The sequence below is a fragment of the Coturnix japonica genome, chromosome 13 (assembly GCF_054131305.1).
Source record: "Coturnix japonica strain WE chromosome 13, WE-NBRP24, whole genome shotgun sequence".
Lineage (NCBI taxonomy): Eukaryota > Metazoa > Chordata > Aves > Galliformes > Phasianidae > Coturnix > Coturnix japonica.
Genome location: NC_140675.1, coordinates 19,619,394 through 19,636,135, shown reverse-complemented (window position 1 = coordinate 19,636,135; position 16,742 = coordinate 19,619,394). Strand labels below are relative to the sequence as shown.

General features: G+C 51.7%; 3 protein-coding genes and 1 long non-coding RNA gene across 10 annotated transcripts; 1 reads left to right on the top strand and 3 right to left on the bottom strand.

Moving 5' to 3' along the window:
* The first annotated feature begins 135 nt into the window (after positions 1 to 135).
* On the top strand, positions 136 to 11,793 carry EME2 (essential meiotic structure-specific endonuclease subunit 2). 6 transcript variants are annotated; one of them, XM_085514375.1, is made up of 9 exons: positions 136 to 267; positions 1,037 to 4,471; positions 4,653 to 4,789; positions 5,275 to 5,367; positions 6,058 to 6,173; positions 6,801 to 6,906; positions 7,650 to 7,765; positions 8,180 to 8,369; positions 9,414 to 9,761. In XM_085514375.1, exons 2-9 carry the CDS (start codon positions 4,159 to 4,161, stop codon positions 9,582 to 9,584), a joined length of 1,242 nt encoding a protein of 413 aa, XP_085370501.1. In that variant the 5' UTR covers positions 136 to 267; positions 1,037 to 4,158; the 3' UTR covers positions 9,585 to 9,761. The 6 variants fall into 6 exon arrangements, 5 of the variants coding, with proteins under 5 accessions (XP_085370501.1, XP_085370504.1, XP_015732703.1 ...); XR_001558412.3 differs by lacking the exon at positions 136 to 267 and adding an exon at positions 9,101 to 9,226 and having other exon boundaries at positions 4,130 to 4,471; XM_085514378.1 differs by lacking the exons at positions 136 to 267; positions 9,414 to 9,761 and adding an exon at positions 11,606 to 11,793 and having other exon boundaries at positions 4,102 to 4,455.
* On the bottom strand, positions 1,053 to 4,019 carry NME3 (NME/NM23 nucleoside diphosphate kinase 3). The gene is made up of 5 exons (XM_015877234.3): positions 3,942 to 4,019; positions 3,734 to 3,864; positions 3,538 to 3,639; positions 3,201 to 3,313; positions 1,053 to 2,367 (listed from the first exon to the last, which is right to left on the bottom strand). Exons 1-5 carry the CDS (start codon positions 4,012 to 4,014, stop codon positions 2,250 to 2,252), a joined length of 537 nt encoding a protein of 178 aa, XP_015732720.1. The 5' UTR covers positions 4,015 to 4,019; the 3' UTR covers positions 1,053 to 2,249.
* LOC146758714 (uncharacterized) lies at positions 10,503 to 11,358 on the bottom strand. The gene is made up of 2 exons (XR_014933955.1): positions 11,219 to 11,358; positions 10,503 to 10,597 (listed from the first exon to the last, which is right to left on the bottom strand). It is a non-coding gene; the product is annotated as an uncharacterized LOC146758714 (long non-coding RNA).
* A 22-nt stretch (positions 11,794 to 11,815) lies between the features above and the next one.
* SPSB3 (splA/ryanodine receptor domain and SOCS box containing 3) lies at positions 11,816 to 16,460 on the bottom strand. 2 transcript variants are annotated; one of them, XM_032447724.2, is made up of 8 exons: positions 16,400 to 16,460; positions 15,675 to 15,868; positions 15,411 to 15,559; positions 14,905 to 15,082; positions 14,175 to 14,362; positions 13,389 to 13,491; positions 13,132 to 13,257; positions 11,816 to 12,842 (listed from the first exon to the last, which is right to left on the bottom strand). In XM_032447724.2, the coding sequence occupies exons 3-8, from the start codon at positions 15,537 to 15,539 to the stop codon at positions 12,499 to 12,501; spliced, it is 1,068 nt and encodes a 355-aa protein (XP_032303615.1). In that variant the 5' UTR covers positions 15,540 to 15,559; positions 15,675 to 15,868; positions 16,400 to 16,460; the 3' UTR covers positions 11,816 to 12,498. The 2 variants fall into 2 exon arrangements, with proteins under 2 accessions (XP_032303615.1, XP_032303614.1); XM_032447723.2 differs by lacking the exon at positions 15,675 to 15,868.
* Positions 16,461 to 16,742: the final 282 nt, after the last annotated feature.

Below are 16,742 nucleotides of genomic sequence, written 5' to 3'. Positions count from 1 at the left end.
AGCCGCGCGCATCCTCGGCCAATCAGCGTGACTTCTGTTGTCACGCGGAGGGGGAGCGACGGGGAGGAAGTGAACGCTGCAGTCACGTGATGAAGGCGGACCAATCGCGATTGGTTCAGCCCCGTCCCGGCAGCCGTTGCGCTGAGGGGAGGTAAGATGGCGGCGGGGCCGGCGGACTGTGGGAGCTCGGGGCTGCAGCCCGCCTTGATGTGAGCGCTGTGTGTGTGTGTGTGTGCTCCATAGAGAATAAATGCGGGAACATCGGCTGTAAGTACCACGGGGATCGGATCCGTGTGACAGCGGGGCTGTTGGAAAGGCGGTTAGCTTCAATCTCAGCCTTATATTATAGTAACTTAATGGCAGATAAAGCCATAGAATAACCTGAATGGAGGCGACCTATGAGGGCCTTTAGGTCCAGCGTCTATATAGGATCAGTCAAACCCTACAGCTGATAGTGGTGTTTAAATGCTCTGTGAGCTCCAGCAGCTCACTGCCCTTCTCCTATCCCTCCACACAGCCCTGTGCCATTCCCTCAGCTCATTAAGTCCAATTAGGATAGTTTGGCCCTATGGCCATATACCCCCTGTGGATGGGACCATCCACTGCTGCCTTATTATCAGTAATAAAACACAGAGGGATTCATTCCTTCAGCCACTGCCCCATCATCACAGGGGCTGCATTGGAGCAGGTATGAGAACAGCTGTTCATCCCGGTGTTCAAACAAGCTCAGGTTTATTTTGTTAAATAACTTAAGAAATGTCTGTGGCAACTGATGGGCAACAATAGGGAAGTGGTGGAAGTTGGGAATAAGACAGCAGGCTGCCTTTGTTAGATACCAGCTGTTGATCACTAATCTGAATACCATTATATTCCCTTATTATCACCTTCCTTAATTATTTGACAAACTGTGGCTCCTTCCCCATTAGTTGTCCCGTCTGTGCAGCTGTGGGGCAATAAAGAAAAGCTGCCATTAGCAGCACAGTTCCATCAGAAACACTGGCATTAACTCACCTAGAACCACCCTCCCATTCCCCAGCAACAACCAGAAGAGATGGGACTCTCCAGAGTTTATTATAAATAAAGACACATGGATGATTTATGGGAACAAATGATCTCTTCTTCATGATGATTAGAGCTGTAACCAACCATTTGGAGAAGGCTCTGAAGGCATGAGGTGCTCTGGCTTATCAGAAACACTGTGCGTTGCCATTGGACAGCAGAATAAAGACACAGTTACTCATAGAAGTCCCTGAGTCCCTTCTCCTCATTACTCCTGATATTTCTCTGCTCAGTCCCACCACCCGAGGCCAGCCTGCAGGTACAAGTGGGAGCAGATACAAATCTTTTAGCTCAAGAGAGAGATGAGCTTGCAGAACATGAGCAAAGTATCTCAGCCTACATGCAATAAAACACTCTGCTCCACAGCAGAATGCAGTGCCACAGTTGCTGCCTTTATATGTTGGCAGGCTGTGTAGAGGGCTCAGAAACAGCTTAATGAAATGGATGGTGGTATGAAAACAAAGGGACAGCAGGCATAAATGGGGCCCAGTAGTAAAGGACACGGGAATACATTCAAACAAGTGGCTCTGGGCCTCTCTTGTGACAGGACTTGCTGTCACAGCAAGTCAGGAAGCCTCCAAAAGTGAACAGCTCACAGGAGGAGCCCAACTAAGGTCCTCGGAGCCTCTTCCTCCCCATTGCACACAAGGGACACATTATAGCAATGAGTGTCACCAGGCTGGGTCATCCTTGGTCGCCAGCCTCTGCACTTGATACTTCTTTGAAAGCATCTGGTGAGGGATTGCACCAACATGCAAGTGGATGACAGTGATTACCCTGCAGTGAGTGCAGTGTACCCCCCCAGGGCAAGTAGCATGCATCCCTCTGTGCCTGGTAAGCCTGGCAGCACAGTGACAGGCATGGAGCCCAGCTTTCACTCTCCTTCATAAATGACCTTGAGCCACATAAGGACTTTGGGATGCTGCAGCAAACTGAGCAGCAGTGATAACTACTTGCTACAGGAGATGGAGGGGAAAAAAATAAACAACCAAAAGCTACTATTGCAGGGAGCTGAACTGCTGAGTTACAAACACAAAGTCCAGCTCCCAGGGCCCTTCCACAGACACACAAAGGAGAAACTCCCAATACGTGATAGCCAGAATCCACAGCCAGCCTGAGGGGCCAAAATAGAACTAATGAAAATGCCCCATGCCCGAGTTAGGAAGATGTACTTCCCTCAGGCTGTCTCATCACTCATAGATCCATCGTTCAGCCGCATCCTCCCAGCACGTCAGCTCATCTGGGCGGAACCAGAGGGAGATCTCCTTCTGGGCACTCTCAACCGAGTCACTGCCATGAATCACATTCCTGTAGAGAAACAAGAAAGGGATCAGCTTGTAGTAAGCACAGAAAGGCTGGAGAGGGAAGCTGCAGCTGGGAAAGTTTCATTCTGACTGATTTAATTAAGCATAATTAAGCCAGTCACATTGTACAATATTCTTCCCCATCACACAGCTCTCTCCACCTTCTTGCTCAGGAGATATTAATGAATATGGCTTAGGTTGTGTAGAAGCTGCCAGTTTCCAGCAGTCTTCCCTCCTGTAATGAGAAATTATTTAAGTGCTACAAAGGAGCTGCAAGTGGCTGTTTATCAGAGGAGTCTTTTGTTTTAAAGGATGGATGTGCCTCCAGATTTCCCACTTCTTTCAGTGAAAGTAGGTCCTATGAAGCAAGTTTAGTGTCAGGCACGAAGGAATGAAAACCTAAACCAGGAAGGTTAAGAGCAGCTACCACAAGCCAGGCTGAGCTCCAGCCACCACCAGAGGTCACCAGTGGACAATACGCAGTGGTGAGAAGCTTGCAGAGCTGCAGCTTGGCTTTTGTTTCAGGCTTGAATGCCTAACAGAGCTGAGTAGCCTCCAGGAGAGGGCTCAGAGGGCTCCTCCATTCCTCTTCGCAGCCTGACAGTCCGATTCCTTGTCAAACAAACCCCTCAGCTGCAGGGAACAGAGACCTCAGGAAGCATGAGAGACCTAAACCTAAGCTGCTCCCTTCTGGCAAAACTAACCCAGGTCACTGTCTAATGTTGATACATGAATGATACAAACTTTTGCTCTGCTGATGCAGACTTGCATAGCTTGGGCAGGAATATGAGGACAGGAATGCACAGCAACACTCAGGACACAAGAAGCCAGACTCACTTGCCAACTTCAATGCAGAAATCTCCTCGGATGGTGCCAGGCCTGGACTCAGCCGGGTTGGTCTCTCCAATCATTGTACGTGCCATCCTGACCACATCCAGGCCCTGCCACACCTACAAGGCAGCAAACAGAATCAGCTCACCCTGAGATCAAACCACATCCTCTATATCCAACCCACCCAGGGGGCAGCCAGCAAAAAAGGGCCCTTCTGCAAACAGCCTTTAGGGGGGTCATTTCTGAAGACCACCAGAACTGTGTGTGGATTCAACACAGCACGGCTCCCAGAGGCCATCAGACGGAGCCCTCCTTGCTATGCCCGCTCCCCAGCAGCACTCACCATGGCCACCACGGGTCCTGAGCTCATGTACTTCACCAGGCGCCCATAGAAGGGCCGTTCCCGCAGCTCGCTGTAGTGCTCCTTCAGCAGCTCCTCCGAGGCCTGCACACAACACACAGCCCTGCAGCAAACTGACATGGCGGCCCAGCCCCTCCCGCATCCCGGCTCACACCGCTGGTCCGTCCCGGCCCCTCACCTGCAGCAGCTTCATCCCCACCAGTTTGAAGCCCTTCCTCTCGAAGCGCCTCACGATCTCCCCCACCAGGTGCCGCTGGACGCCGTCCGGTTTGATGGCGATGAAGGTGCGTTCGGCGACACCGGAACGGGCTGTAAGAGGGTACGGGTGTCAGGTGGAGGGATACAGAGGGATAAAGGCAAAGGGACGGGGAGGATGGCGGCATTACCGCTGTGGAACACGCTGGCGAACACCGCCAGCACCAAGCAGATCATGGCGGCGATGTTAAAGGAACCGCTCATGTGTCCGCTGGGCAGAGTCTTCCCCCCTCACACACCCAGCCCGGAACGTTTGTGCTGCGGCCGAGGGGCGGCGCCGGGGACTTTATAGAGGATGGACGCGGCCTAGCGGTGCTCGGAGCCTCTCGGAGCCCGCTGGGCTCAACCATGGCGAGTAGCGCGCGGTGCCGCCGGGCCCGGGCGGCGTGGGAGGTGTCCGAGTCCGAACCCGAGGCTGAGCCCGAACCTGAGGCTAAACCTGAATGTCACGGTCCCAGCGCAGCCCCGGCAGGTTCTCCTCGGGCGGCAGCCGCCGTACGGCCCAAGCGGCGGAGGGCGGCTGGGGAGGCCGAGGCCCGGAGGAGGGAGAGACGGCGGCAGAAGGAGCGGGAGGCGCAGGAGAAGCGGGAGGCGGCGGCGACATGGCGGCTGCTGAGACCGGAGCGGTGTCTGCGGCTCCTGGAGGTGTGCGTGGATCCAGGTGGGCTGCGGGGGCTGCAGGGGGCAGCCAGGGGCTCGATGAGCGGCTCCCGGCCCGGCCAACACCCCTCAGTCACCTGCTGGTGGGGTTACATCGTGCTGGGCTGCAGCAGCACCGTTACTGTTAGCACAGATAAATAGCCTTGTTTCTCATGCCAGGCCCAACCTTTATCTCTCCACAGGTTTCCTTGAAGATCCTGCTTCAGATATTTGGATCGAGGCTTTGAGTTCATTGGACTGTAAACATTCCTTTGAGCCTCAGGCGATTCCCTGCAGCATAACCTGGAGGAGAAACATGCCGAGTGTCCCATCTGCCCCAGTGAGGCCTCATCTTCTCTGTTGTAAATGTAACTTGACAGTAGATGTCTGTGGGGAGAAAGCTTTGACTTGGTTTTCATGCTGGGCACTGCTAGCAACAGCCATAGCAGACTTTCCTTCCACATGATATCATATGGTATGGAGTATCCCTTTGGCCACTTCAGGTCAGCTGTCCTTATTTTGTCTCCTCTTCCTCCTCTGTCCCCCTCACTGGCAGGACAGTAGGAGAAGCTGAGAATACTAAAACATCCTGGTGTCCTCTATACAAAACTACTCAGCAACATCTGGAAACATCCGTGTGTTATCAGCATTGTTCTTCTAAAACCAAAACAGAGCATCATTTCAGACACAGTGAATTAAAATAACTCTGTCCCAGCTGAATCTAATATGGCCTTGTGGGTGTTAGAGCCCCTGAAAGCACAGGCACTGTGTATGTGGAGACATGTTGGATGCTGCATGTGTTGGAAATTATTTCTTCTTCTCTAGGATGAGTGTGTGGTGAAAACTGAAGAGGAGAAGGAGGTGTTGGTTTTGCTGGAACCAGCAGATTTTCTAAAGCGCCTCTATTCCCTAACCCAGGTAATGTAGATCTCTGAGCCAGACCTGTGCAGAGTGCCAGGTGAACATGGGAGGCACGGGAGGGTTCATTCATAACTACCATTGCTCCACCTTGAAACCAAAGCTGTGTTTGAGAGTGCAGCAATAGTCTCTAGGGATAATGTGCAGGCATCTGCCGTTAAACCAACTACAGAATTCAGAGGAGGATCAGGCAGGCCAGACTTATCTTTCCTCGTGTTTAGCTTTTCCCTTTTCATTGTGCTTATAAAATATGTGCTTGAAAGAAACAATCAAAGCAAGCAGTTCTTAGAAATGCTTGCATTTGGAAGCAGAGAATTTAATGGTCAGTTCATGCGCGTGCAATCATGCATTAATTTATTTATATCTATCTAGGCAGCCTGTGCTCCTGCCCTGAGAAGTTCAGAGGCCACCCAGAGCAGTCTGAGAATAGAGAAGGAGAGTCTAGAATAGCCAGTGCCTGTGAGAAGGTCAGTGCTAAAGCTCCAGGGAGAAAGGTGTGCCAGAAAAACAAGAACTGGCAGAAGTGGCACGCTGTGCCTGCCCTAGGGCAGCACTCTCAGCTGCAGTCTGAGACTGGCTGCTGCCAGCTTCTAGTGCCTGAAAGTCCCCCACTGTCCAGCCAGAGATAGGGAGGGTTTGTTTCATAGAGGAAAACTGCTACAGACTTGGGTGTGATTTGTCTTGCTTCAGACTTTTGCCTCGTCAGGGAGTCAACCTGACCTGAACCAAGTGTTACCTTTGGCCAGCCTGGAGGGCTCCTCCACCAAATCCTACAGCCTGGCTGTCGTTGGGCTGGATGCCTACAGGTGCGACATGCTGGGGGCATGTGGGGAGTTTGCCATGGGTGGAAAGAAGCATCTGTGCAGGAGGGAGGTGTCTGGGGCTGAGCTGCTGAGCTTGGTGCCAGCATGGGCTGTAAATCACAAGGTCTGTGCTCAAGACGACTTCAGTTTTACTGTCTTATAGGTATACTTTGCAGATCAATTTAGAGCAGGATTTTGTAGTTAGAAGGTGTTTGTGGGTAAGACAACACTCAGGACCAGGCAGAGGGATGCAGTGATGCAGCTCTTGCTGCACTGCCCTGTGCACCAAGCAGGGCTGCAGTGCCTTTCTGTTCTCAGCAAGGTGTGCAGCTCACGAAGTGAGATGTTCAGTGCCTGAAGCCCTTTTCTTGTTCCTGGAATGTATCATTCACATGTTGCTCCCAGTGCCTGAGTGCTTCCTGTCCATGCACATGCACAGCAGAGGAATTTCCTCTTCATAGTGATAGCATGATCATGCAGATTCCCCCACATCAACTCAGCTGCAGTAGCTGGGTCTGTCCTGCCCTGTCTAGAATGTTTCCCAAGGGAGTGGGAATGTTTCCTCTTTATCAGACAGCCCGAGGTGTGAATATGCAATGCATATGTGTGAGCTGTGTGTCTTACTTATAGGTGTAACCAGGAGCAAAACAGGTGGCATTCACTGAGCCCTGGAGAGCAGAGTCCCATATCCCAGCCTGGCCCAGAGCTGTTCATGACTCAGCAGGAAATACTGGAGGTAGAATTTCTCATGCCCCTTAAAGTTTTATGTTACTTGTGATTGAACTGTATGGAAAAGGCTCCCACCAGTGTGCCCTTCTGCATAATGAATGCTTGACAAGGAAAGCGATGGCTTGCTTGGATCAAGTTGCATCCACATGCATGCTCCCTCACCCTTACCCTGACCATGGGTTTGAGCCTTTTGTTTGGATCTGATCCTACCTCCCAGCCCCCCAAAAAGCTGCTTAGTTAGCTGTGGAAGACTCTGTTGGTTCTCATTCAGGTCTCTTCCTTGCAAAGCCCGTGTCACTCAACAGAGCAGAAGCACTACTTGTGGCACCACAGCCATCACAAACTAGGTCAAACAGGACATAAACGCTTACTTGATATCCCTCAAACTAAATTCCTGCCCTGCCTGGATATGCCCCAAAGAGGGGTGATGACCCACTGGCTTACTGGGAGCTAAGAAGGATGAGCAGGCTTTAGAACTCTTCTGTGTAAATAGAGCTCATGCAGTCAGCCTGGCCTCCCTCTCCTCCCAGCCCATCTTTATCCTGCTGAAGGATGAGGTGTACCTTTGTTCTCCTTGCTCCTATCTCTGAGTGCTTTGCATGGTCAGAGCTGACAGCAGCACTGCTGGCTGAAGTTGGAGCATGCTTATGAAGGAGGATGAAGGCCCCAGGTTGTCCTGGCCCTCCTGACCCTGTTTCTGTCCCACTGATTGGTGTTTGACATGCTTAACCACTGTCATTTCTCTTCTAGGCACAGGTGGTGCTCCAGCTGTGGGGTAACATTGATGTACAGCTCCTAGATACATGGCAGGAATTTGGTGAGCACGTCTCTGCACTGACAAAAGCAATAGCAAGGCGCCCATACAAGTGAGTTGTATTGCTGGATTGGACAATTTCAAAGCCCAGAGCTTTGGAACACCTCACTAGAAGCTACAGGAATGCTTATCAGTATCTGCCAGTCTGTTCTGGTCCATGTTAGGACTCAGACTAGATCGTTTTCAGTCCTTTATGTTGCTGGAAATCAACTAATCCTACAGTGGATGCAGTTGTGATTCAGTGTGAAGAATGGAGAGAAAACAAGAACCTTAGGGAAACCTTTTCAGCTTTCCAGGGAAGGAAAGAAAATGTTGAGTAAAACATGTTAGTTCTGAAGAGAGAGGTTTTAGAAGGAAGCCCACTGTCTAATGCTAGGGGTAGGCTGCAGCATCTGGAATCCACAGGCCTGTTCTCTGTGCACACACAGTTCCCTGGTCTTGCTCTTAGCAGTCTGTCTTTCTGTAGGAGTCAGCTGGAGATGCAGGAATTGTCTTTCTGCACGGCTGGGGTCTCGGGCAAGGGGTTGCGAGTGGAGAAGGACGGCACAGGGCTATGGCAGGTGTGGAAGAGACAAATCGAGCAGTTTAACAGAGTCAGCCCTGCTACAGCAACAGCAATAGCAGAAGCATATCCTTCCCCTGGCCTCCTGGTGCAGGTAAGTCCTCAAATCGCTTGGTATCCTGTTAAAATCTTGCTGCAAGGAGGATGATGGCAGTGAGGGGTTTTCTCACTTAGAGGTCTTTGTTGATGGAACAAACAAATCCTGAGTGTGAAATCAGCTCTCCAGAAAGGTGAGGGTGGCTGTTTGACTTAAGCCATTTTGTTTCAGTACCAGCTACTTACTCCTGGCCTTTCCAGGCCTCTTTGCCTTCATTTCACCAAGCAGAATCAGCTCAAAGAGTATTTGCATTTTTGTTTGCCCATCCCAGGCAGGGCAGTTAAGGGTCTGTTGTATGCATCCCATCTTCTGTATTCAACATGGCTTGTCCATCAGCTCTGCTTTTTTGTTTGAGGTGGGTGATGTTACAGGTGGCTGCCATTACAGTTGGACAATTGAATTGCTCCCTAGCAGAACACGTGTGTTGGCCCTGGAGTAGCACAGGACATCCAAGCTGTCTTTATGCTACTGGTGACAGTGAGCAGTCCAAACCTTTCCTAGCTCTTTGTATGACCATACAGGGAGCTGACCTGGCTCTCCCTCTCCCTGTTCCTGGAGGATCAGGATTAGAAAAGGATGCCATCTGACCCTTCTGACAGCAGCTCAGCCATTTTAAGAAGACAGATTTTTTTGCCAACAAGCACTTGTTTCCATTCGGGGCGAGCATGAATCACTTAAGCTGTTTCCATTAGATCAGAAACTGACAGAACTTTTTTTCTTCTTTTCAGTATCAGTCTTACATGGTCAAATATTCTCTTGTACTTCTGGAGCTTTGATCTCTGCCCCTAGCATACCCTCTTCAGAAGAAATGCCACCTCCTTATATACTGAAGGGGAAACACACAAATCAGAAAGGTGTGTGAGGCCTGCTTGCAAGTTGTAGATCTTCATTCTTCTGAGTTTTATCCTCTGATGCCTGTGTGTTTGGGTGAATGTTTAGTCAGGGATCCTCACTGCAAGGATGGGATTGAGCCTCAGTGGAGAGTAGGGTTTTCTCTTAGAGCGTCCATGTTAACTGCTTCATTCTTGTGTGTGCTTGAAGGCCTATGAAAGGTGCAGCACAGAAGATGAGAGACTACAGCTCCTGAGTAACATCCCTGTGAAATCAGACATCAGTGGGAAGGACCAACGTGTTGGGCCAGACTTATCCCGCCGCATCTATCTCTTCATGGTTTCCACCAACCCTGACCTTATCCTGGACCTGACTGTATAGTGGGATTGGAAGCCACTTCAGTCAGCCTCGGTATTTTCTTCTGCTCAACTCAGCAGTTGCTGAGCTGCTTCTGGCAAGGCAAAACTGCTGGGAGCTCAACCTGTGGAAGCAGCTGGTTCTGTTTCAGAATAGACTTGCACATCAATAAATGTCTTGTTATAAATGCTTTCTTCAGCACCTTGGCTCTCCTTTCCTCTTTTACCTGCCCCAGCTTTATATCTTTCTGGCTGTCTCCTTAAAGAGTTAAGCGTGTTTAGAGCAGGAGCTCCAAGTCTTAGTGGGTTGGTTCCTCTGCTGAGATAACTGTGTGGTAAGTCTGTGCTGCCTGTCAGGTATATTGCTGAATGAGCCAAATACTTCGTGCAGTGTCCTGACTTTTAATGTCCTGCTGCCTGCTGATTCTTTGGTCCTGTTATTGTAGGTCCTGCTTGTGGTTTCTTCAGGCTGGTGGGTCCTGCTGGACTTGCTTAGAAAAACGTTCATCAACTGTCAAAGCCAGCTGGCCAGAGAGAAACCACAGCCTGGGGTACATGGAGCTCAAGGCAGGGAAGGCTGTTGGCTAAGCTCCCAACACAAGAAAATGTCAGATAAGCTCCAGAAAACTCCATGTGAAACAATAGGTTAGGGTGGGATTCTCTTTTGCTAAAGCAAATGTTGAGCTTCTTATTTGGACGTAGCTGCAATAGGGGCAGTAGGGATCAGGAACCCTATAACTCTGAGGATTTGGTAATGCTGATTGTGGTACTTCACAGTGACACAGAAACCCCTTGAGCTTCTTCTCATTAAATACAGCTTGCTTGCTCTAAGTGACACCAACCAGTGCTGTGAAGGTGGGAGGGCACCCTCAAGAATAAAGCTCCTCCTTGCCAGTGATTCTTCTGCTTCCATCTGCTAACGCTTGAATTAGTTCCTGGGAGGAGAAATCCAGCAGGGCTGTTTTTCCTGGCGGGAGCGCTGCTACAGATGGGTTGACAGAGAGCCTGTCCTATTTAATTAAGGTTCCCATTCAAAGCCTGTAAACAGAGCAGCAAGAGCCATCTTTGCTTAAAGACTCACGATGTGGGAAGGAAGGGAACAGTCATGGGGAGCAAACTGCATGTGGAGCAAAAAGCTTTGCATGAAGCCTTTGCAGCTCCATAATGACCAGCAGAAAAGGCAGCAGGTGGCTACTTGTGTTCCCAGTTGCAGTGCTGGGAGGGAACCTGTGAAGGGCACAAGCTGAAGGGCATTTCGTATCACACTTATTTCAACACTCTCCCATTTTGCAATAACCTTTGCACATGGCTGATGGCACCAGCTTAAATCATCTGTAAATGTACCACTCACCGGAAGAGAGTTCAAAGGGCACAGAAAAACATCCTGAAAAGCAGTGATGTGTTCATTTAAGGACTCATAATTATGCTGGCACACAGTACTGCAGGAGGAAAGACTGCAGGGGATTGCAACAGTGTGCTGCCATAGCACTGTGCTCCTCCCTGCCCACTTGATCTCACAGCAGCTTCTTCAGCACTGAGGGGCAGGAGGGGAAGCTGGACTGCCAGATGTGGCCATTTAAAGGGCCTCCAGCTGCATTGGCTGTGTGCTGGGTCCCCTGACAGGGCAATGGAAGCTGGCAAGAAGCACCACTCACGTACCTGATCCCTCAGCACGCAGCCAGTGCTTGTGGCCTAATCCACAAGGAGCGGCTAAAATGCTTTTCCTTCCTCTTTCCTGTCTGAAATCTTAGGGCAGCTCAAATATGAGAAAGTAGGAAGGCTCTCTCCTGTGTGCCATTTGCTGGCAGTGCTGCCAGGCCACTGCTGGATTACTCAGTGTTCCAGGCTCCAGTCCAGCATTGCTTCTCAGCACGTACAAGAAGGAGCCAGCTGTAGGCAGCACATAAATCTCAGTTAGCGGCTGTCCTGCGCACACAAACTGCTCTGACTTTCTGTCTCTGGGGTGGGTATTTGGGGCTGTTTGAAAGTAAATTGTCAGAACACACACGTTAATAAAGCACTGCAGCCTTCTCTTCCTGTTTGCAGCCACAAGTGCCAGTGTGGCGCTGCTGGAGCTCCATCCAGGCCTGGCTCTGATGTTCCATGTGGCAGAGGCAAGGTAACTTCCTTTACCCCACCTAGATCTGACAAACAAATGCTGCATTTAAAACATCCTTTCCAGGCTGCTGGCTGTACTTGCATGGCTATTTTTGACAAGCACATTCAGATTCTTGCCTTTAAAGATCCTAAGAGGAATGAAAGGCAGTTTATGTTTTTATTATTACAGTTTAATACAGTCTTTGATACAGGAGAAGCAGCAGTAGCCAACATGCAAAGCAATTAAAGTCATGGAGGGGGTGTTCAAGAAAGATCACTACCAGTTCAACTCTCTTAAGTAACTGCTCTTTCACAAGTGGCACAGGTGCATCTCTCCAAATACATTTCCCTAAGTGCTGCAGTTCAATCATGCTCCGCAGTGCGATGAATTCATTGCAGATACCAAACCAATGCACAACAGTTAGGAGGGAGGGGGAGGCTGGTCTTTCCTTTTGTCCTCTGATGAATGGATTTAAGTTTGCAAGAAGTGTGCTTTGAGATAGAGAAGCCACCTTAAATCTCACCTCTGCTGACAGTCTGCAGCAAAGAGAGGTTCTTCAGAGAGAGGTGAGGGCTTTCATATCACCAGGAGATTAACTTCAGGTATTTGGCTGCAGTTTATGTATTTCACAGAGCTGATACCTCTTTGGGTCAACAGGTATTTTCAATGCAAGTGATGAATGTTCAGGCTAAAGATTCCAACCAGCACAAGAGAAATCTTCATAAACAGGTAGAAACAGATGTCCCCATGAAGAAACAGGTGCGTCAGGCCTGGGCTGCCCTCACAGACAGGGCAACAAAACCCCACCCCACTCCCTCAAAGCAGTTTGTCTGAAGAAACATCACGTCCTCCTGCACCTCTTCCTTTGGCAGGCCTCTGCGTCCGAGCCACAGGAGCTATCTGAGTCGCTTCCTGATGACGAGGAAGAAGGCTTCGATGTGCTACAGTTCATGCTCAAGACCCAGCCCAGTTTGTTGTGTAGCACTTGCTTGAGTCCTGGTGGCAACGGCAGCACCTCCAGCGTGTCCACATAGTCAGGCAGGAGCTGGCGCAGGCGGTAGCAGCACAGGTACTGCAGAGACGTGTAGCTGGCACAGGAGCGGATCACCTTCATGCTGCTCTTGGCTGCTGTCGAACACACCATGGGGTAGAACTTCTTGTTCTGCAGCTTTGTAGCTGCAACCCCTGCAGGGGACAGCATTGAGGATTCACATCAGTTTTGCAGAGGTGATCTCACTCCTCCCACCCACCCTGAGCTCCACAAAGCTGTCAGAAAACACTTGGAAAACCTTTTGTAATCCAAATCTGTTAAACAAATGTAACCTTTGCCCCGCTCACTTCACGTCTTGATCTTTCATTTGCCACTATTTTCTCCTGCAGCCCAGCTGCCACCAAACTTGGAGCTCAGCTAAAGCTGCAGTGCTCCCCTATTCTGCCTCTGTGCCTGATGGCCGCTGCAGCTGCCCTTACTTACCTATGCACTTGCGGTTTTTGAAGAAGGTGAGTGTTCCATGCCACGTGTCCAAATGCACCCCGATGATGGAGCCCTGGCCAAACCTCGAGGAGAAGTTTGTCTTGTCACCCTTGTGATGCAGCAGTCCTTAAAACAACACACCTTGCATTCAGTGGGAAGTCTGCGCTCCACAAATTCACCCCAACTCGCAGACATTTCCCTAAACCCGAGCACCTGTTGCTAACATTCCAGCTGTCCCCCCTCTAACACTGCATTACCTGTGTAGGAGAGTCCCCAGCTGTCCTCGTCCTTGCCCAGCAGGCTGCAGAAGGTGTGGCGGTATTTGTCCAGATTCACATCTGATGTCCCAATTCCCACCATCTGGTAAGCAAAGTCAAGAGGAAGAACACGAGCTTAACACCTGCAGGAGCTTCTAAAGCAACAAAACACAACTGAGACTCCACCTCTAAGTCTCTCCTCCTTCACTAAGCACAGCCCAACAAGTCAGAGGTTCCTGTGAAGCTGGGCTGAAGTTCTCTGTTGAAAGGTTTGGCCAGCGCTGCATTACAGTGCCCAGGAGCCAGACCATGAGGTGCAGCCTTAGCAGAGCCAAGGGAACTAACAGGGCTGTGGCCTGCATTAATGGTAAAGCTGGGCTGTGGCCACAAGCCACAGAGCAGTGCCACAGCTGTACACACACCAGCCCCGCAGGGGTGAAGCTCCAGGGGCAGGAAGTGACCGTGCTGAGCAGCACACACCCCAGCACACACAGCAGAACTGCCAACCACAGCCTGCCTGTATGCTTCCCCAGGCTGAGGACAAGCACCAGCATGGCCTAACCAGAGTCCTTGTTAAGTTTATTGCTGGTGATGTACATGGAAGCAGGAAAATCAGGTTCTAGTCGCAATTCCTTTGACGGTGGCATAAAACTGTTTATCCTTCCAGCTTCAGTTTTCTTACTGCTAAGTGAGGATGCCAAGATGAAACACCGAAGGAAGTCTGCTGTCCCGTTTAGAGAATACAGGGCATTTCTAAGTGCCCATAAGCAACTTGGTTCTACGTACCATATCTGTGCCATACACTGGAGAGGTCATCTTGATTTCCCAAAAATGCTGCCCATCTGCCAGCTCCTTGTTGCCCCGGATAGCTGCGGTGCCACAGCTGTACTCCATGTGGAAGTTCACCTTGCGGTTGTCACAGGTCAGCAGAGTGGCCGTCGACTTATTCAGGTCATCCCATACCCAGTCAAAATCTGGTTAGGAAGGACATGAGGGATAAGGGTGGACAAAGGCCCTCAGGGAGCTATTCCCGAGCCAAATGCAGATGAACAATTGTTATGAGGGCCCATCAAGTGCTACAACAATTCTGCCATGCTCCGGGGCTTTCTCAGCCAGCCCAGACCTGCTCTTTGCCTGCCTTTCCTGTCTACTCTGAAGAAACCCTGCTGCACACCCAAGTACCCTGCCAGCTGCACTGAGGATCAGCATTAATAGGGTTGTGGCCACAGCAGCTGACTTTCCTGATGGCCTCAGCTGGATTTGAACTCAAGTCTCCAGAGGTGAACCCTGACGCATTAACAAGTTCAGCACTCAGCCCTGGGAACACAACCAAAGACACGTGCTTATAATCTTCCTAAAGGCTACGTGGCCTTGAGACGTAAACAAAGGAGCATCAGGTGCTGGCCCCACGGAACAGTGATCCATGCGGAGGTACAGCCTGTGCCTCCAGGGCAGGACTGCTCCCACCTTGCACCCCAAAGGACACTGAAAGCTGCTCTGGGAGCCTTTTCCTTACACTCATCCTCCTCGCCACACTGGCAGTCCTTGACATGGTGGAGGGCATGCAGGCTGGAGCAGTAGGGAGCTTCACTCTGGTTCTCACAGTTGCAGTAGGACTCTCCTGTCACAGGGATGGCACTCGGGATGGAGGGTGAGAGGGTGGAAAACTCCGGCTCCGAATCTGAGTCACTGTGCTACAACAGAAAGCAGAGGAACGTTACTGCCAAGTGACCCCAGATTGCAGAGCTGCGTGGGGACATCCTCAAGCTCATGCCAGAGCCAGCACAGCTGTGTTGTGCCCCAGCCTGGCCTGCCATGCAGGAGGGTGAAGGGCTGAGCCACTCTAACTGCCCCGTGTGGATGCAGTGTGTCCTTTGTGCCTTCACAGCTTCTAAGTATCAAAGAAGTGGGGAGGGGTGCAAGAAGCCCCACATTACAGCCTGGGGGAACACAGCAGCTGCCCCTGTTTCACCACACAGCCTCTTATCAGTCTCGTTGTGGTATGGCCAGCTGTGCACCTACCTGCCCATCGGAGTCATAGCCCCAGCCTCGTGCCCCTGTGGCCAAAGCAAGTGCCCGGCTGTCAGCCTCACGGCGCACCCCGCTCAGGACGAAGTGCCAGGCCCTGCTGCTCCGCGTGCGTCGTGCCATGGTGTTCCGGGAGAGGTAGGCTGTGGGGGTGAGGACATGAGGTTACACTGCCTGTATGGCTCTTTTCCCCCCAAACTCTGCTCACGTTCTGCCCTCCACAAGAAGCAGCCTTGAGCTGCATGGCACCGTACTCACCGACAGCATACCAGCACAATGCTCATCTGATGGGCAGGACAGCAGGATAAGATCCTCCCACACTATGAACCTCTCCAAACTTTCCTCTTAATTCCCACGTATGCCCAGCAATAACAGCATCCCTGCGCTGCTCTGTCAGCTGAGCTGCTGTGTCTGCTGCACTCTGAGCAGCCGCCTGCTTGGAGCATGCTTTGCTACCAGCACAGAACAACAGACAACTTTCTGTTTGTTGGCAGGAAAGCGGGTCTGTCCTGCTCTGCCTCCGTGTCCCAATCCAGACAAGGGATATTATGCAGCCCACATTTCCACAGGCTCCTTCCCACCCCGACAGGCCAAACCAGCTCAGTCGCAATGAACCAGGCTCCCTTTCGTTCTCCCTGCAGTTTCCCTTTGCAGCACTGAACTCCCCACAGCCAACCCTGCAGCGCTGCCTCCTGCTGCCTCCCGCACCCACCCCCCCGGCTCAGCCCCATCGCAGCCGCTCACAGCCCGCCCCACCCGCGGACACGGGGCTCGTGTTCGTGGTGTCCCCGTGTTCCCCCCTGCAGCCCCATAGGAACAGCCAGGCCCAGGCCCAGCCTCACCACAGGCCGCGCCGCCTCCCGGCCTCCGCTCCCCGTGCTGAGCCGCGCTCAGGCCGCAGCGCTCAGAGCCCCGCAGCCCCACGGGCTCCAGCCCCGCTCCGTCCCATTCCCGGTCCCAGCCCCGGTCCCGCTCCCACTTACCGGCCCTATCCCGGGCCTCACTCCGGGCCCAGCTCGGCCCAGCCCGGCCCGGCCCCGACCTACTTTCCCCTCCCGGGACATAAACAATCCGCTCCGAGCACCGCCCCCCCCAAGCTTCCTATTGGCTACTGCTGCACGAATCTGCCTTGCAATTGGCTGAGAGCCCTGCCGCTCAAGGCTGAGGGACAAGTATTGGGGTGTGCCTGCGGAGTGTTGGACGCCATTGGTCAGACTGCTTGTCAATCTCAGAGGAGCGGCGCTATTGGGTGAGAAAGCACAGACTCTATTGGCTGCTGCGAGTGGGAGGGGAGCGGCTGTGACTGGTCGCGAGTTCCGTGTGGGC